General features: G+C 34.4%; 3 protein-coding genes across 7 annotated transcripts in view; 2 read left to right on the plus strand and 1 right to left on the minus strand.

Moving 5' to 3' along the window:
- LOC138130067 (adenylate cyclase type 6) overlaps positions 1-21,125 on the minus strand; it is a 366,957-nt gene that overhangs the window by 159,524 nt on the left and 186,308 nt on the right. The gene's annotated exons all lie outside the window — the stretch shown is intronic.
- The window catches only part of LOC138130068 (ATP-binding cassette sub-family C member 4-like), a 105,221-nt gene that overhangs the window by 27,053 nt on the left and 57,043 nt on the right, over positions 1-21,125 (plus strand). The window lies entirely within an intron of this gene.
- LOC138132131 (uncharacterized) lies at positions 11,647-16,057 on the plus strand. The gene is made up of 3 exons (XM_069049526.1): positions 11,647-11,753; positions 14,968-15,209; positions 15,265-16,057. Exons 1-3 carry the CDS (start codon positions 11,745-11,747, stop codon positions 15,623-15,625), a joined length of 612 nt encoding a protein of 203 aa, XP_068905627.1. The 5' UTR covers positions 11,647-11,744; the 3' UTR covers positions 15,626-16,057.

Here is a 21,125-nt window from a genome sequence, read left to right on the forward strand (position 1 = left end):
ATGGACGAGTTGCATACAATATTTTATGTTCGACTGCATTATTTGTTCAAAGTACAAAAAAATTACAGTGACATCTATGAGGTAAATGTAGAATGACAGCATGTTTGCTAATTGTACAGTCCTCATGATAACTCACAAGCTGGATTATATTCGTGAATGCGACAAGGTATTGGTATTGGTACATATTGGATAATGGGAGGATTGTTGATTATGATTGCCCATCTGTTTTGTTAAATGATCAGAATGGACCATTGTACCGTATGATTAAAAAAGCTTTCTAATGTTTGTAGACAGTCTTATTTAATCTAGTAAAGCATTTCATTTTCACTTTTGTTTCAGGTATTAAATGATTATCATCAAATATATTTTTATTCCTTCTTGCTATATCTACTAATGATAACACAAAAACTAGATTATGTTCTTGAACATGTGATGTAATGGTTGTGTGATGCGTGGTGGTATTGTTGAACTTGATTGTCCATCTCTCTTATTAAATAATACTTACGAGCGGATTATTTTACGATTGGACATCGCAGTTGGCGTTGAAAACCCACACAAATTTTGAATGTGCCGCCAGTCTCGCAAGGTTAGACAAACTAGTAGACAAATTTCCACTACCGCCGGTAGCGGCACCTATCGGCGATACTAGTCTCACTCATGTTATGAAGCTTGCAGCACATTCAACTACGTCACCAACGCCAACTGCGATGAAACAATCATTTATACAGGGTTATTCTAAATAACTGTAGTCGAAGTAGGCGTGAAAACTGAATATAAAATTTATGCTTGCCGCTCCACATAAAAAACATCAAAATGATGTGAATAAGTGCTGTTTAGTTACAGAGCCTCCTTTCTCTCCCTCTCTCTCATTTCACCGCATCCGCTCCACATATGTTCGATCGTCTCTCTTTCCTCGTGGCACATCCTGCACCTTCTTTCTTCTTCTTCCGTCCAATACCTGTTCTCTCTCTCTTCATTCCCACATCTGAATCTCGCCATCATTTTTCTCTCTCTCGCATTCTCCCTCCCCAGGTACACCGGAACATCCTCGGTCACACACCTATCATACTCCCTGTTGTACCTGGATTCTGTGATTCCCTCCCTTCTCTCTTAATGTTAATCTTTCCACTTCTTCACTGGCATACCCGTTTCTCTAATAATATTTCTCTCTCTCCTTCTTCTGCGTGTTTTTTTTCTTTTCTCTCCAGCAATCCGTTAGTATCCTGCACTCTTCCCTTCCATCTATTTTGTTTTCACACTTTTCCGCTCTCTTTCCCGCTTTCACGCACAACCTGTTCTTCTCTTGCTCTCTCCCCTCACTATGTACCCTGATGTTTCTCTGTCCACTCTTAGCACCCATCTCAAATATTTCTCTTGCACTCTCTCCACCCCCTTCCGTTCCATCCATCCTCAGATCTCTGCTCCGTATATCAGCACGCTCTCTACCATGCTCTCGGAAATCATCATTCTCCTCCCCACTTTCTCTCTCCTATTCCCCAAACGCATCCAACTACCTTGTTCGCCTTCCTCACTACCTCTCTCACTTGCGCCTTGTCCGTAGCTCTCTCGTTGAAGGTGTAGCCCAAGTACCTGAACCCGCTCACTCTTCCTATCTTGCTTTCTTCCCACTTCCACTCGTTCTCCTCACTCTTCCTTTTTCTCTTGTTGAACACCATCATTTTCGTCTTCTTAACATTCGCTTCCAGTTTTTTTTTCTTTCTCACATATTTTCTCAGGTTCCTCATCATTTCTCCTTTTTCTTCTTCAATTCGCTCTTTACTAAATGGCCCAGGATGTACACAATGCCCATAGTGCCCCTTCCCTTTCTAAATCCAGCTTGGCTGTCCGGCACCACTCCCTTTTCCACTCTCTCTTCATCTGACAATCATTTATAATAAACCTGTATTTCATTTTTCAATGTATCCATACTTTCATGTACAGTTATGTTCAGATAAATCTGGGCTAATTTTATCTTTTGAGGGTAAATTTTTAGGTTATGTTGTAACTACATGTGTGATAATTTTGTTTAATTTTGTTTGAAATCTCCGCCGCATGATGCCAAGGAAAAGCTACGCAACTCTTTCTTAAACAGCAGCCACTGGCAGAAGCGGATCATTATTATCTCGTTCCCGTGTAAAATACATTAACAAATTTCTTATTAGCGTGTAAGGGCATTGATCTTACGTGGCATTGCCGAAACAAAATCTAGGAAAAAAAAAGACAGTCCAAACCTGGTTGTTTAGTGTTGTTTTCAACAACTTTTAATATATTTTACCTATTAGTTGATAAATAGTTATCAAAAGAGTTCTAAAAAGAACTGTTTTTTGAAAAACAAAATTAAAACGGAGGAATCAATTTGCAGAAAAATCATGAAAGCACGAGAGAACACAACTCAAAATCTCAAAAATTGTTGAAATTTGTAATGACATTTGTCTCAAGACGCCAATATAAATTTTCAAATATTGGTAGCACCATGCACTGCTGTTAAATGTCGACAGCAGACGCAGGTCATGTCGACTTCTTGATTCGGGTTAAGCTCATCGGACTGTAATAAATAGTTATTTACACTACGAGAGAGGAAGGTAAAGCTTTTGTTCATGCGAATTGCATGCAATTCAAGTGAACAAAAGCAGCCTTACTCTCGAGTGCTGTATCTGGCTTTGTTCGATACCTTACATAACTCCTTAGAAAATGAGTCTGTAACTTTATATTCAAAATTTTAAATAAAATTAAAACAAAATAAATAAATCCCATTTTTGGAGAGATCTGTTGCAATGGAAAAAAATAAAATTCAAAATTAACAAAATTTTGTAAAGACAATAAAGTGATTGTGAACACGTTGTGGAAATGGATGTTGAAAAATTATATGTTCCTGATGATGTACTGGAAGACGTAAGTGCCGCGAAGTACCAAATGGTGCCTACGACATCAAAATTACGATACCAGAAAGAATTGGAAATATTTACACAATGGCAGACCGAAAAACTGATCAAGGGAAAAGACGAAAATATTATGATGGCATATTTTAAAAATATAGGAGCAGCATCAGCGCGGGGTGATATTCAATGTTGAAGAGTACACTGTTTGTATATCAAAATGTTGACATCTCCAGGTAAGAGGTTTTTTAATAAGCTTTTAGTTGTTTTAATATAATAAATGGTATAGGTTCAACAGTCTCACCTCCTTTTTGAAAACAAAATGTAGAAACTATCAGCCGAAAAAAACTGCAAAAAACGATGTTTGCAAGTTTTTACTGGAAGCGGCGGATCAAGAGTGGATCCTTCAGAAAGTTGTACTGATGATGGGCATATTCGGTGGCTATCGTTGTGATGATGATGTAAAATGATGAATTGTTATATGTAGTTATTATTGGTATGTAATTATTTTCAATATACAAATTCTTTTTCATAAAATCGAATTTCAATTATGCGTGAGTAAAAGTGCATGAGTGAAAGAGAATGAGCGAACCCATTGGTAACTAATGGACTGTACGTGTCGTATTTTGGTACTACTTACTTACCAGTATCACCTCTATAATTTAATTTTATTTATTCACCTTTGTTTATTGATTTTCCCTTTGTTTTAATTATTTTCTTGAAACTATTCTTAATACTTTCGGTAACCGATTTTGTTTCTTCTATCTTGCAAAATTGTACTTCATCAAATTATTGTTTCAATAATTTTCTCTAATTTTGTTAATTTGAAGAGAATTTCAACAAAACATATTAGTACAATAATATTAATTAGAAATGATCGGAGAAAATTCCACCTTGAGAGTCAAAGGACAATTTTCTGAAACATTCAAAAGGGAAAAAGGTGGTGACTACGTCAGAACTGTGGGATACACGGTCGACGAAAATGGTTACAAAACGTTCTTGTTGGATCTGTCAACCGCTATGATTAAATATTGGGTGACCAAAGGCATTGTCCACCTTGTGGGAATACCAAAACGGCGAAAAATATATATTTCATCCGTAGTGCTTGCCTCATTAAGTGGAGGAAATTTAGGTTGAAGTGATAGTATAAATCTGTTTGGAATTATTAAGTCATGCTTATTAAAACTTGCCTACAGAAGATGACAAATACATACGCCTATAAAATAAAAATACACATTTAAAAACAAACCGGTTCGAAACAGGATTATTAGCAACACGTGATAAAAAATTAACATCAATGTTGACCTACCACAGTAAGAATGACACAAACAGGTTCGTAAGTCGTATTTTTGGTTTCATTCATAGAAGTATTCTTTAGTTAATATTTGTGCTTAATACTGTTAAAATAAAGATATATGTCGGGTGTCCCAACGGTTTGGCAAAGTAAATTTACTAAGTTAATATAAGTTCTTTGAAAAATGTTATTATTTCATGTTATACATACAAGTTATGAGCACGGTTTAAAAATATTCTAGATTATACAACGCAAACTCTTTATTTAGTCAATTTGTTTAAATGGAACACCTGTATTTCGATATACCGTTATATAGCTCTTTCAATGAGCGTTCAAAAGATATAAGGTGTTTGGCATCTAAAATAAATAGTTTATCCACAATTTTTTTTTTTTTTTTGGAAAGTGTACAACCGCCAGTGTTCAAATCCTTATCGTTGAACATAGAATAAGTATTACTTAGTAGCAAAGTAACATTTTTTTTTCGCAAATTAATTAATATAGGGTCTATCTGAAATACGTGTGTTAATTTTAACCATTGGAAGAACTCGCCAATTCATGAAACATTTCTTATAACATTTTTACGAAAAAGCTTTACAAATTGATTTAAAAGTGGAAATAAATTAGCCATCTAAGTGTATACTCGTCTATGGGTAAGGGCGAAAATTTTCTGTTGTGCTAGAAATGGAGCCTTGTTAGAAAGTTATATTGTTATGGAAAAAATTATATTATTAATTATATAATTAAAAGCAAGCATATCTTTTAGATATAGCTGTTCCAAATTCACACAATATAATACAGACATATAATACAAAAATTAATAAATATTTAGAACTCTCCGTTGCTATGAGAAATCTTTGGTGTTTAGAAAAAATTTCGATTTTACCATTTATAATTTCAGCAACAGGAATAGTACCGCAATCTCTTTTTAAAAATTTAAAAGTTTTGGACTTAGAGAAAACATTAGTGGTTGAAATTCAAAAAGGTATATTATTATACTCATGTCATATCGTGAGGAAATTCCTTAACATTGACACAGAACATAATACACAACAAAGTCAAAATGCGGAGGCGAGACGCCGGTAAGTATGTTGATAAGCACTGCACTATTACTTGATAGTAATATCCGTAATAGTGTATGTACTCCGGCAAAATTGCCGTGCCGCCGGGTGGAGGTGGGATACGAGAAAATATAATTAAAATTTAAATTCTCATCTTTGAATACCTTTGCGAATTTTGCAAAATGTTATAGAGACAAGTTTTATAAATTGGCGAGTTCTTTCACTGGTTAAAATTAACACACGTATTTCAGACACCCTGTATGTATCCACACTTAAATACGCAAGTGCTTGCTGCAAGGCCTTGCAAAACACTTTGCCTGAACTTTCTTCGAATAATAATTCCGGATATTGTTACATCCAAGCAAAAATTGATTCAGATATTTTCGGCGTATTGTTTTTAAAGGCACTTTTCGTTACGACTAGAACTAGCAGACCGTTTGTGATTGAATGTTGCAAAATGCAAATTCACGTATAGCGATTAAAATTCTTCGAAAGAAAGGGTCGACATCGTTAGCAGGAAGTTTTAGGAACAGGAGATCTATTCATTCCATTGTTAAATTTATGGTCTTATTTCTCTGGAATTACGCTTTACCAAGAAATCCTATGTTTTTAAAGCAAGCGGATATTTTCTGATGTCCCTCTATCTGCACCATGTAGACTTGCAAGGTTCAATAAATAAACAAACAAAAATTTGGAAAATTGCAGAAATATGCACTAATATGCATCTTTCGCCAAAATATGCTTAAGGTGTTTCAAATATGCAAAATATGCATTTTAGAAATAACGTAATTTCATTCAAAATTTGTTAATATGCCTAGAAAATCCAAAATTTTGTCTATATACACCATAGAAACAAATATGCAATTTGCATAGAATCCGAGCTTTATTCATTATGCTACTGCTGTTAAACAATTCTTGGACATCCAATTTCCTGTTTAGTGAATAAATAGTTCCTATAAGATCATTCCATCTCACTTTATATTTCTCAGTGTGCCACACTTATTGCACAATTTCGTCGAATAATTGTGGATGTATAACTTCCAAACTACCGTAAAATGTTGGAAATGCTTTTGCGCAAAGATGTGATTATTGAATAGAAACAAATGGTTTACATTTTGAATATTTCATTAACAAAATGCGTGTCATTTTTTAACGCAATTATAAAAATTTTCATTCATAACTAATATATTATTCAACGAGTTCGCGTGTAAATTATGGCATGAGTGGGCCAGTTTCAAACGCGAGTGAAACGAGCGTTTTAAAGGCCCGCGAGTTCACACAGGAGAAAATTCTCTGCGGCGCACCTAAGTAAAGCGCACAGTCACCTACGATGTTAGAAACATTTATAATAATCTTGTATAATCAAATCTCATCCTTCGAATACCTGTTAGTTTGAGTTTCTATTACATGATGATGATCATGTGCAACAGTAACAGACACATCATCATGAAACTGGTAAATTATATGCTTAGGTACCATTTTTATTATGACACAACACACTTTGAAATTGGAAAACCTTGAGACGTTGAAATTTTCTTCTACTCTAATAGTCATTTACATTAGAGTACGGGAGGTGAATTTTCCGGCTATACAGCTAGTTTCAGCTACGATGGCCCCAGCCGAGTGGCTGATTAGTTGGAGCGCCGGAAAATACCTCCCGTACGATATTTGTATAAGACTTTTCGGCTGACCAAAATATTAAGTTTAAAAAAAAATTAAGACTAGTTTTATTGTAGAATTTGACATCATCAATAAAGAATCGAATGCTGTGAAATTAATTCCTTGACGACGGTGACCGTTCATTTGTTTTTTTCCAAACAAATTATTTGCTGTATTTATTAGATTAAATTTTCACTGTTAGTGCTTTAAATTTGGATTTTGGTGTGTTTATCCACTGGAAAAAATGTCTAGTTCAGATAGTGAGTTAAATGTGACACCAGAAGCAGTACGACTAGTGGCAGGACTAAATTCTGAATTGAATGGGACAAAGTTAATTAAAAAATGTACTGTGTTGCAGCTACAGTTTAAACAGTTGGTGAGTTGTTACAAATTTCAACACAGTGTTTTAACCTACTTGAATTTTTAGCAGTTACTTCCAATATAACCACCAATATTGACAGTCGCATCAGCAATACTGACAAGAATATAACCATAACAGAAGCACTAGTACAATATATTGACGTCCAACTCGGAAGTAATAGAATTGACAGTAACCAAATAATTCCTGGATTGCTCTCTAGAGAATTGTAACATTAATGTAACATAATTGTAGTTTTACCAAATAAATTATGTTAATAATGTTGCAAATTATTAAAATGTCCTGCACTTAACCACTACTTCCTGGTAAAAACGAATAATCTCTCTGCAGGTGAATACAAGATGTTGAGGTTAGATCACCATTATATTTTCCAGGTGCACTTTGGCACCAACAGCTAGTACTGGATAAAGTAGGTACATAAAACATTTTACGACCATGGATCAACTTCTATGCTTTTGTTTTATTGTGCAATTTTGCAGATATTTACGAAATAACAATTGTCCAACTTTTAATAAATAATAAATTAAACAAACACATTTATCGGAAAAATTATACAGGAAAATGTGTTTTTTTACACTAAATTAAAGTAACTGTGAAATGAATAAATAAATTAACGGTGTCCGCACATTTTTCCCGTACTCCACCAGATTTTGCTCCCACACTCCACTAGAAATTTTTGACATCGTTCGGGAAATCGTGCCCTTCAGATTGGGAGGTCGAAAAAATAATTTGACAGCCATATTTAAATGAAATTTGTTTTCCATATTGCAGATTCTGGCAAGTGTGATAAGTGCTATTGTATTGTGTTGTTCATGCGAACAAACATCCACCATCCATCCGGAAGTTGATGATGAAGATAGCAGGATTCTAAATGAAACGTTTGCCAAATACGATCTGTTTTACAATTACACCGACTTGAATTTACCAGGTCCAGAACTATTTACTCACGATGATAAATTCTCCATGGAAAACATAATTGCAAGAAATAGTACCGACAATTACACTTTGAGGTGAAAGTAAACCTTGTTGTCTTCTTATTTCATAACGTTTTGTTGTAGGTTAAGGACAATAACTGAACATTTTAGTTACAGCAGTCGCTATGAAGTTGGGGAAATAAAAAACATCGAAGATCTAGGAGTACCAATAGTTAAAGGACAGTTCGCTGAACATTTCGAAAGAAAAATTGGAGGATACTACCATTCGTACTGTTGGCTACCAATTAGATGAGCAAGGATATCGACATCCGAAAATATCTGAAGAAGAGTAGGAGGAAGAAAGTGAATCATTTGGGAAAGTGTCGATTTCGACAACACTGTTAATCTCGTTAAATGGTGGAAGTATTGGCGAGACCAAGTTCATAAACTAATAATTCGATGTCAAATATGGGACTAACGGTGATAAAGTCAAAATAAACCTTGATAAAAAGAATTACTAAAAAATGTTCTTAATCACCAATTGAAGACATCTTCAACTGTTCTTCGATAAACCTCAGTTGTTGACAGAGCATATTATAACAATTTTTTTTTCAAATCCATTCAACGGTCTATTTCTTTAGATAATACGAGTATGTTTAATGAATAATAAAGAGTGAAATTCTGAAAAAGTGTTGGTAAAATCACGTTGTTATATAATCAGCAATTGCTGTAAAAAAAAAAGAAATATATTTCAGACATAGCTTAAGCTAGATTTCGAATAAGTGTATTTTATTTTTTCTTTAATAAAGGACTTTGTATTTAACAATACAATGAAACTATACTCTGTTTGTGAGGCCTATGCAGCTAAGCCATAAAACCACCGAAGCGCTGACAGATTCCAGTGCGTCCAAAACATTTAATGAATAATTAATTATTAGCAGAAGAATTAATATTTCTAAGAAGATAAACTTTTTGGATTTCCTGCTCTAAAGTAATATCAAATATCCCTTACCTAGCATCTTCCAAACATCATGTTTTCTTACTTTTACGCCCGCACACAGCTTTCAGAAAGAGGATGGCCAGTTTATTAAGGTAAGCCGAGCGCAGTATCTTCCCGACAAAAGGAATTTGCATATCCGTGTGTTAAGCGGTGATTATTATTGATTTATGACTACCCAGTTTTACGACTTGTCCGCAACAATCTCAAAAACCGAGTTTATATTCTTCGCAAGCGTCACGAGTGTACTACTATTGCATCTAGTTGTGAATGAAATTAGTCTCCAGCAGCGGGATTTATGGCTCTTGAAATACAAGGGCTTCGCGAATGTGCTACATACCGTGGAAGAGCTCCAAGAGATATTGTTCAAGAAGTGGGGAACATTACTTCCAACCAAAGCCTTCCCAACCCAACATGTTGGTGAATCTGCCCGAGAATCGATTCTGTATATTTCAATGTATTTTAGTTGCATAAATAAAAATTAACGAACCAAAAATATGCAATTGCACAATAAAATTATTGCTAATGCTAATTATTGCCCAATGCCATAATTATCACAATAACACTGTTGAATATTTAACTAATTAGCTATTTTATTTTAATCAACATTGCTTTTTTAGACATGAAAACCGGTTCAACTCAAACGAATTAACATTCTTTAAATCATCACGTTTTTAAAAACAAATACGCACCTATTAAATGTTTAAGTTTATTCTGTCTTTCAGATATTATTTTGAATAGTACGAATTGAATTATTTTGACAAATTCACTCACGTTATGAAAACAGTTGGTATTGACCAATATGTGTGCCGAATATCGCGAAAAAATCTAGTCATGGTCAGAAAATGCGTCTTCGGTCTACAAAAGTCTCCCTTCCGGCGAAAAACAACGTTGACAAGGCTTTTGTTTTTGTTGGTAACACAAATTAATGAACAAAATTTCAGAAAATTATTTTTTTCCCTACCGGTTAGAAATGTAGGCTGTGGATACTTCATTTGAGAAATGTTAATGGTAAAACTGTACCAAAATACAAATGTCAAAAGTGTCAAAAGTGAAATAAGTTATTGATAAATGAAAGCCAATTCAATAAAGCAAGTTGGTAGATCAATCATATAATCTGGAAAATAAACAGATAAGCTAGGTAGGTAGATTACTTTACCCTGTTTATATCAAATTTTCGAAGAAACGTCAAATCTTCAAATGCGATGACAAGTTAATTAAACAAATAACCCAGCCTACTATTCAATTCTCAAAATTTTCGTTTTAATCAGGAATATTACCATCTTTTTTTGACTTTTTTCAACAAAAGTTGTGCCGGTAGGGAAAAAAATAGTATTCAAACCTTGTTAAGAAAGTGCCCTTGCAGACCTCAGGCACCTACGGCTCGGTTTATAATCTTTACTTGCGGTCTGCAAGAAAGCACTTTCTCACCTTGGTTTGAAATATACTATTGACGTTTTCCGAAATGGATTTAAAAAATCCTTTTAGAAACGACTCCAGCAGTGATATTGACTACAGTGTGAAAACAATTTGAAATACAACAGCTAAATTGTTGCAGGAAAAGTGCCACGATGAATATAAACTAACCTTTAATCCGTTTTGTGATGTTGTTCCGAATTTGTCTAGACAAATATAACTCGACTTTTTTTTCTGAAAATTTGGATTTTATTAGACTTAAAGTTTGTTGGTTTACTCAACAACAAGCAACAACCTTTTCGTCATAAAAGCAAAATTTTCCGAAAAAATGGAAAGTCTTGTGATATTGTATCTGAAAAAATATCAGATAGCATGAAACTATGATTTAACTAATCATACGATGTTGCACTTTCCATTTCAAAGTTACTTCCAAAAAATTAGAATAGAAAAACAATGGTTAAAATAGTAGTTTATTTAACGAGTTCGTGTGTAAATTGCGTTTTAAAGGCCCACGAGTGCCAAAAAAAGGCCAATTTACACAAGAACAAGTTGAATACAACGTTTTTTTGTTCGAAGAGCCCCTTGAAGGCTCTAAATAGCTTAAAATTTTTAAAATTAGCTTGACGTTTCGTTTTGACAAGTTGTCAAATTTATCAAAATCCGTTCACACAGGAGAAAATTCTCAAATTCTGACAGTGTCGAACAAAAAAAATTTAAAAATTCTCAGGATTTTAAAATTAAGTGAAATATATTAACTGCGCTGTCACTGCACTTCACGATAGTTATCATTTAATGTATCTAAAATAGATGAAATCAACGAATATGTGAAATCTGGTTGGATCGGGTTTTGCACCGAATTTTATTGTGTTTGAATGAATAAAATCCAGATCCGAGCAGTACAAAGTCCTTTATTTTTGCATCAAGACAAAGAATGTAGAATCACCTTCGTGTTACATTAATAAAAAAATACATGTATTATTTCAAACGACGTTTGTTTGTTTGTTTTAACATATTGTACAACGATACACCAACCATAAAATACTACAACCAATGCCGTGAGAGGAACAAGGTGACTTTTTTTCGGAGTGATTCTGATGTCAGTTCTGTGAGGAATACTGTTACTTGAATACCTGTTGTACAAACTAAGAATCATGAGTCTGGTAAGTTATTTTATTTCCACTTTCTAAGTAAATGACACTTTATAGGCATTTGTGGTAACAAAATAAATGGGCACTTACAGGCAGAGCCCTGTAATATTTAACAGGCACGTAGAAGAGACCTGTAAAGACTTTACAAGGCTCATCAAAAAATAAATAATCAAAACTAATTAAATGATTTTTTTTAAGTTTTATTACAAACACAAACAAATTTAACTATCAATTGTTGCAATTACATACGTTAATAATGCATTTTGATCCGTTTCGAAAGTCATTTTCATATCACTCCTGGGATCGGATCAGTAGAGAACCGCACTTGCAGCGTTGGTAATTCCCTGGTTATTTTCTTGCATTTCAAGAAAATCGTCTCCAAAGTCTTCATCGGGCATTAAAGCCATTCTTTCTTTTCTTTCTTTTTGCAACAAATTTCACAAAACTTCTGACAGTATTTTTGTTGTTCATCTCAACACCATGACGACGTAGGTATAATTGACCCACCACCGCCTTTCATACAAAATTTTTATAAACATAAATAACAATTAAAAAACGAAATTTAAAGGCTGAAGGTGGAAATAAAAGTTTGTATGCAACTCTCTTAGCAATTAATCTTTACTGGTCTTACTGGCTTATGGAGACTCGTTCCTTACGTCACTCGTCCAACAAGTGCCAGCGCGCCCGTAAAGATTAATTTACTAAGCTCGTCACTTAAATAACTATTACTGCAACCATTTTTAAGTTTTTAACGAAACTTGACAGTAAATTCCGACAAATCACTTTGTCGTGCAGAAAAGCAGTGTTGTACAGTGCTTTTCAACGAGAGGTACACGTCTATAAACTTACGCAGAAATCTGTTTCGGTCTACGGTAGCGTGGCTTACCTAGACAGTAGCGGCGTTAGTTTGTACTTTTTAGGGAATTTCATTTCAACAGCTGATTTATCGCCATTTTGTGGCAAATCACAGCCAGGTTATTGTTCTTTACCGTCTTCTTTTTTATGTCATACAACTCCCGGTTGTGAAAATCTGATATTTTCTGTGTTATTAAAGTAAGAACGAAAATAAAACTAGACTACGCCAATGCACTCGATTTTGGGTCGCCCTTCCCCTACATCTGGCGCAACCCGGTAGTCACGCTAGTGTACCTCTCTAGCATGATCGCTTCAAGGTTCTAGTTACATCGTTTACTAAATTTGCTCTTTGTTTGAGGCCATAAACTGATTTATCTTTATACTTCATCCGCTGAATAAAATGTATTCCAGTTTGATAAATATCTTGTAGTTAGCCAGGCATAAGTATCTACTTCAGATCTGAAATCAGTGAAGTGTTGTATTGTAAAAATTGCTCAAACAATAATAGTACAGTGTGGAATAAAATAATTTACATCTAGTTACCTTTGCATTACCCTTGTAAAAATACGAAATGCCGCTCTACAAAAAAAAAAAGAAAGCCTAACCTCAAAATATTCCAAAATTCCAAATGTGATTTATTGCGAAGGGATGATATGAATGCAAAGTAGAGATTGAAATTAAAAAGGAGCTAACAAAAGCAAGTCACAGCTAGTGTTGAAAGTGGCCACCAACGTTTGTTAATTCAATTTAGTAAATTGTAACAATTGTCAATTCGATTGATGACATTTATTGACAGAACTATTAGTTCGGCACTTCAAAAAAAAAAGTAGAGCGGTACAGGAAAATTTACATGTGCAAAAATTTCAAAGGTAACTAGATGTAAATCATTTTATTCCACACTGTATATTATTACATGAGCAAGTAAAGAAGGTTTTTATCCACCAAAATGAAGGTTGTTGCACGAGCCGAAGGAGAGTGTATTACAGCCCTTTCACAATGGCGTTAACGTTACGTCGATGTTAAAAAGTTAAAGTTAACGTTAGATCTAAAATTACATGTATTTAAGTACTTTTTATAAATTATTTCCGTTGGCTAATGTTAGAATGTAACGTTAAGAATCCAGAACATTTCTAGAACTAACGTTAACGCTAACAATATCATAACATTAATTTTCATCATAACGTCATTGTGAACGGTCCACAATGAAATACATGTAATTTTGAATTTCTAGATCTAACGTTAACATTAACGTTTTAACATCGACGTAACGTTAACGCCATTGTGTATGGGCCTTCAATCACTTCAGTGGATCAAAATCTTTATTTGCCAGTATTTTATTAATCTAGGTTCAAATATGCAAAAATATAATACAGGATGTCCCCAAAAAAGAAGACGAGTCCATAACTCCGTTATTTATCAGAAGATTTTAATTATCTGTACACCAAATTAAATGGTTGTTAGTAGGCTACAAAATAGCCTAATAAATTCAAGTATAGCCCCATGGGCTTCAAGGGTAAACTGTCAAAATATTTTTTTTCAAATGAGATTACATATTTTTTTTAGTAATTCTGATAGAGATTTTTATTCTGAAAACAACAATGTATCACAAGTATACACTTAAATACCAAAAATTCACAAAAAAAAAGTAAAAAAATGCTACTATCGTCTATGTTCCATTTTGCGCTAAACATTGGCGGCGTATCTGCGCAATCCCACATGTTATTATTTGTCATTTGTTTTTTCAGCTACCTTAATTTGGTTATTACATTGTGACGCAATGAATTTTGACAGCTTTTCGCTTGGTGCTCGTCATTTGTTTCAAAAGTTGGTGTTATTTTTTTTATGTGAAGTTATACTTGTGATACATTGTTGTTTTCAGAATTAAAGTCTCTATCAGAATTACTAAAAAAAAGTATGTAATCTCATTTGAAAAAAAATATTTTGACAGTTTAGTCTTGAAGCCCTTGGAGCTATACGTGAATTTATTAAGCCGTTTTGTAGTCTATTAACAACCATTTAATCTGGTGTATAGATAATTAAAATCGTCCGATAAATAAGAGAGCTATTGACTCGTCTTTTTTTTTGGGGACACTCTGTATAACAAATTCTTATGTAAGGTTGCTGATCCTAGAGTTATTTTGTTCCTATTCACCACCCATACTTTCAATTTATTATTTTACTTTATCGTACTTCTTTAGCAGTGCCCATGTTATCCCCTAATTTTTTACTGAAATAGCTATGTTTTGTTTCCCTTGACTAAGTCCTTTTTGTTTTTAAGTTTTAATATTACTTTTATGTAGACTTATTTTTAGTGATAAGATAACTGATAAGCTTTTTATTCCACATTCTAAAAAAGTATTCTTTTTCACAGCTCACTTTAAGTGTATTTTTATCTTTCATCTGCTTTGTCCATGTTCAAGAACAACCTCCAGAAGTCGAACGCTACAGTATGGCAGAAGATCAGGATTTCCTAGACCAAACAATTAGACAATTCGGCCCTCCAGTAGACTATAAGAAACTTGGTTTGCCAGGTCCCCAGATTCTTACGGGTAGAGCAAAATTTTCAGACATGAATACAATACCGAATGGTCTACCAGGACCGTTTATTTTAAAGTGATACAAATCCGCGAGAAAAATTCCTCTTTTCATTCTATTGAAATGTTTTTAGATTGCGAACAGTCACCTACTACTTCAGCTACAACCGCCGTTATGAGGAAAGGAAATTAAACAAATACGGTAACGAAGTCATTAAGGGACAGTGTGGAGAACATTTTAAAAGATACACTGGAGGTTATTACATTCGTACCATTGGTTACACCATAGACGAAAATGGCTTTTGTCAATTCCTCATTGATATTTCAACGGCTAAGACTACACTGAAAGAAGAAGTGTTGCCGAATACATATCCTGGCGGTGACAACGGAAATACATATCGTGGCGGCGGTGACAAAGGAGCTCCACGCAAAGAAAAAGTAACAATTTCGTCTACTGTCCTTGCGACCTTGACGGGCGGAAATACGTTTGGCTAAAAGATATCTACATTGACATGTAATTTGTTAATATGTAATGTGGTTTAAAAAGTAAAGGCCATTAATTTTTTCATAGTTTGATGTTATGTATTTGATATCGTAATATTTGGGCATTTTTGCACTTGATTTCTCTAAAACTACGCACCACTCTAAATTGGAATTCTATAATAAAAAGAAATGTATCTATAAAGTTACCAAAATACGTAATTAATAAGAGAAATAATACTAGGTACTATTTTGGTGGTTCACTCTTAAAATAAAAATGTTGGATTAATACTGTGATAAATTGCGAATTGAAGGCTAAAGGAATAGATTTATTTATAATAGCATTTTTTTCACTTTTCCCCTAATTTTATATTGTTTTTAGTTCTATTTTAAAATGGAATTTTACAACGTTTTTTCAGATTTACCTTAAATAAAAATATGACCACAATAAATAACTCTTTTATTTCTTTGCAATGTATTCTTGTTCTTGATTTGTCTTAAAATACCCCCACTGCATTGTACGTTTAAATTTTATACGTTCTCAACAGCAGTTTTACTGTCAATGTTTATTATTATATTCCCTTAAAGTGCCTCTATCGATATTTAGAAACGACTTTTTAAACACTAGTTAACATTTTGGGTCGTTTATGAGGGGATTATTTACCTACCCTGTAACAAAAACTCTGGATGGTTATGGACTTGTATGTACCTGCGGATTATTGAGGATCGGTTACTCAGCACTTTTACAACAATCTTTGTTAGCGGGCAATAAACCACTGAAGGAATCAAAAGGTCGTTTTAAAATATCGATAGACGCACTTTACCAGTTTTAACATTTGTGAAGCAGGAATATTTAATTAAAAGCGGTCTAAATACTTGTAAAATATTCCTGTTGTTCTATTGAAAAAATATTAGAGTGCGAACACTCGTTGACCATTTCTGTTACTGTTTTCTCAATTTTGTTGTAGGTCGTAAAATTTTATTGCATATAATGAGCGATTAACAGACACAATGGTTGGGTTCACAAAGGTTGGACAGAGGGGCCCACCATTTGCCCTACAATGCAAATATACAAAATGTCCATATCAACCCTGCTTAAAATATTACCTGCTAGTGGTGAATTAGGATTTATAAGCCCTGCAAGATCTAAGACATCGAATTCCAAAATGATGTTGTACTTAATCGATTTGTTTGATATTAAGTGATTCCGGTGTATAAAGTGAATGACCTTTGATCTTGACCTGTCTCAATCAGAACTAATCAAAGATTTAAAAAAAAATCGTGCAAAAACAACATTAATTGTAATATTAGCACTCTTATGTTGCATTCATTTTTCTTAAGTTTCGGATAACAGCAAATACCGAGTGTTCCGGAATTCGAAAGGAAATAAATCACACAAGAGGAGCGGCGCAAATGAGTTCCTCCAAATGCAGGTACCAAGGTGGATGTGAGGTCAGGTAGCGAAATGTAGAGGATTATCAGGCACGGGCTAATTACACGAAAATGTCTCGGCAAACCAGGTACAGCTCGTGCCAACTCTCATGATCGATTACGCAGAAACCAAAATGCGTACCGAAGCGGCCTTACTATTCGAACTAATAACATCGGTACCATTTTATCACACTCTACAGATTTGTGGGCTAATTTATGTTGATATTTATTTAGCGACAGGTCCCTAGATAATGTCCGGCATTCTAACTCAAACCGTTGGACAGTGTAAAATGCAAATTTGGCGCCACCCTAAAAATTCTAACCAAACGACCGATGTTTTTATGTTTCACTTTTTAAAATTGGGCTCCGCCTTCGCGCAGCTTTTGTCAAGGTCATCGATCATGACAGTTGGCACAAGCTCTACTCTTCAAAGTATTTATTCTTTATCAAAATTAAACACAAAATGTTCAAAACATGTTTAGGTATTGAATATACAAATTAAATTTTATTATAATACGAAACGGCTTTCACATAGCGTGTTTTTCCATCTTTCATCACACTAGCTTTAAAAAATTTTTCACCATTAATAACCAACAAAGGGTTTCCAGAAACAGAATGTTAACTTGTCACCAGAAAATTTGATACTAAGTGTTGTATACTTACCCTTAATTTTACGTGGGTTGGGTAGGGGTATTGAAAATCTTGGAAAAAAATAAACATTTTACTGAATTTTAACTGGTGGCTAATGGCCAGTCCGGATGGACCACCGCCGCCGGTCTGTAATCCGATTACAGGTACTTGGAGGAATTCGTTTGCCGATAAGGATCAACAAGGTAGAGACCTGCAAAAATTTGACGGCCTGGAGGAACTCATTTGCGACCAAGAGTAGGCGTGTTTAGTATAGGATCAATTTATTTTCCTTGTTTTAAAAATATGAAAAGTGGGAAGAAGTTTTCTGTTTCTCACGCCATGACAATACATCAAAAAGCACATTCGCATTAAACTCGTGGTAAAAGTTTTAAATCAGTTATTTTCAATAAGATTCGTTTATGTCCTTAAAGATGTTTGCAATATTAAATCATCGATATAAAATTTATTACTTTTACAAGATGACTAGCGTTTCGTGCAACAATTAAGAATAGTTTCTCAAAATAAATGAATTTTTCTCTTCAAACTACAGGGCACGAAAACAGACAATCTTTCTAATATTTTAAATAAACTTACATTTGAATGACAGTTTAGCAGTCTCTATGGAGATACACAAAGGAGCGATTTTCGACAGCTTGAAGGTAATAGCTATTTATGTAACAAGTCCATAATGTAATGCTTTATTGGACGAGTCGAGTTTATGGACGAGCGAGCACAGCGAGCGAGGCCATAAATAGAAGACTCAAATAAAGCATAATTATGGACGAGTTGCATACAATATTTTATGTTCGACTGCATTATTTGTTCAAATTACAAAAAAATTACAGTGACATCTATGTGGTAAATGTAGAATGACAGCAGGTTTGCTAATTGTACAGTCCTCATGATAACTCACAAACTGGATTATATTCGTGAATGCGACAAGGTGATGGTTTTCCCGCTTTCACTCACAACCTGTTCTTCTCTTGCTCTCTTCCCTCACTATGTACCCTGGTGTTTCTCTGTCCACTCTTAGCACCCATCTCAAATATTTCTCTTGCACTCTCTCCACCTCCTTCCGTTCCTTCCATCCTCAGATCTCTGCTCCGTATATCAGCACGCTCTCTACCATGCTCTCGGAAATCATCATTCTCCTCCCCACTTTCTCTCTCCTATTCCCCAAACGCATCCAACTACCTTGTTCGCCTTCCTCACCACCTCTCTCACTTGCGCCTTGTCCGTGGCTCTCTCGTTGAAGGTGTAGCCCAAGTACCTGAACCCGCTCACTCTTCCTATCTTGCTTTGTTCCCACTTCCACTCGTTCTCCTCACTCTTCCTTTTTCTCTTGTTGAACACCATCATTTTCGTCTTCTTAACATTCGCTTCCAGTTTTTTTTTCTTTCTCACATACTTTCCCAGGTTCCTCATCATTTCTCCTCTTTCTTCTTCAGTTCGCTCTTTACTAAATGATCCAGGATGTACACATTGTCCATAGTGCCCCTTCCCTTTCTGAATCCAGCTTGGCTGTCCGGCACCACTCCCTTTTCCACTCTCTGTTCATCTGACAATCATTATTTATAATAACCCTGTATTTCATTTTTCAATGTATTCATACTTTCATGTACAGTCACGTTCAGATAAATCTGGGCTAATTTTATCTTTCGAGGGTAAATTTTTAGGTTATGTTGTAACTACATGTGTGATAATTTTGTTTAATTTTGTTTGAAATCTCCGCCGCATGATGCCAAGGAAAAGCTACGCAACTCTTTTTTGAACAGTCTAAATACATTAACAAATTTCTTATTAGCGTATAAGGGCATTGACCTTACATGGCATTGCCAAAACAAAACCTACGAAAAAAAAGACAGTCCAAATCTGGTTGTTTAGTGTTGTTTTCAACAACTTTTAATATATTTTACCTATTAGTTGGTAAATAGTTATCAAAAGAGTTCTGAAAAGAACTGTTTTTTGAAAAACAAAATGAAAACGGAGGAATCAATTTGCAGAAAAACCATGAAAGCACGAGAGAACACAACTCAAAATCTCAAAAATTGTTAAAATTTGTAATGAGATTTGTCTCAAGACGCCAATATAAATTTTCAAATATTGGTAGCTGTTAAATGTCGACAGCAGACGCAGGTCATGTCGACTTCTTGATTCGGATTAAGGTCATCGGACTGTAATAAATAGTTATTTACACTACGAGAGAAGAAGGTAAAGCTTTTGTTCATGCGAATTGCATGCAATTCAAGTGAACAAAAGCAGCCTTACTCTCGAGTGCTGTATCTGGCTTTGTTCGATACCTGACATAACTCCTTAGAAAATGAGTCTGTAACTTTATATTCAAAATTTTAAATAAAATTAAAATAAAATAAATAAATCCCATTTTTGGAGAGATCTATTGCTATGGAAAAAAATAAAATTCAAAATAAACAAAATTTTGTAAAGGCAATAAAGTAATTGTGAACACGTTGTGGAAATGGATGTTGAAAAATTATACAGGGTGGTCCCGATAAAACTTGCCAAAAAAATTCTGGGTCATTAGAAGGATCTAACAAGTCCAAAAAACTCTTTTTGTTTAGGTCTAAAATAATGGGGATAAATTAACCCCTATCCACACCCATTCGACGCTGCTGACCATAAAAATACGTACCTGTTTTTTTTTTTATATATATTTAGAAATTAATTGTTGGTGTTTGTAAGGATGACAGTATCTAAGCAACATAGGTACCTGAATCGTTTATGACAAATATTATATCTGACAAACTAAATCAAATTAATGACATTTATTGAAAACGCTGTACACTGTGTGCGTTAATTCACCAGCTTATTTAGGTACAAAAGCTGAATTTGTAGACTGAGATGAGTGAGTAATAAATAAAGTGGTGTTCCTCAATGTGTAAATAAATGTAGAGGTAGTGTGTGCAAAATTGTGGAAGAACTGTGTAATAAGAGTATCGTCTTAATTGTGGTTAAATAGCCAAAATAATGTATTGAATAAATTTATTTACACTTTACATATTCGTACTTTCAACTCTAACTGGGAATATCTACTAACTAATGAAAGGTAAACTAGACTTATTTTATAATAAATGTTCTGTGTGCCTTCCGTTGGCATTTAAGCACATTTGAGTACGCTGGTACCAATTTTCATAAACCGAATTCAGCATTTCTGGGTTTTTACGAATCTGGTTAGCGGCGTCTGTTACGCGTTTCTGGAGTTGGCCTTTTGTATTTATTTCAACTTCGTATACCAGATCTTTCGTGTGGCCCCAAAAATTAAAATCCTGAGGGGTTAAATGGAAGATCGGGGACGCCATCGTATTGGCATCAGTCAGAATCAACCTCACATAAAGATGTAGCTCCACAAAAGTACAACGGGACGGAACGACTCTTTCAGGAAAACGCTCGCCGTATGGTCGCCTTGCCGCTCTTGAATTACCACGTAAAGAGTAAA

Source organism: Tenebrio molitor, chromosome 5, assembly GCF_963966145.1.
Source record: "Tenebrio molitor chromosome 5, icTenMoli1.1, whole genome shotgun sequence".
NCBI lineage: Eukaryota > Metazoa > Arthropoda > Insecta > Coleoptera > Tenebrionidae > Tenebrio > Tenebrio molitor.

Excerpts from the sequence above, each read along its gene's own strand:
- LOC138132131 (XM_069049526.1), top strand. Across the intron at positions 15,210-15,264 it reads CCAGGACCGTTTATTTTAAA|ATTGCGAACAGTCACCTACT; the intron begins GTGATACAAATC and ends AAATGTTTTTAG.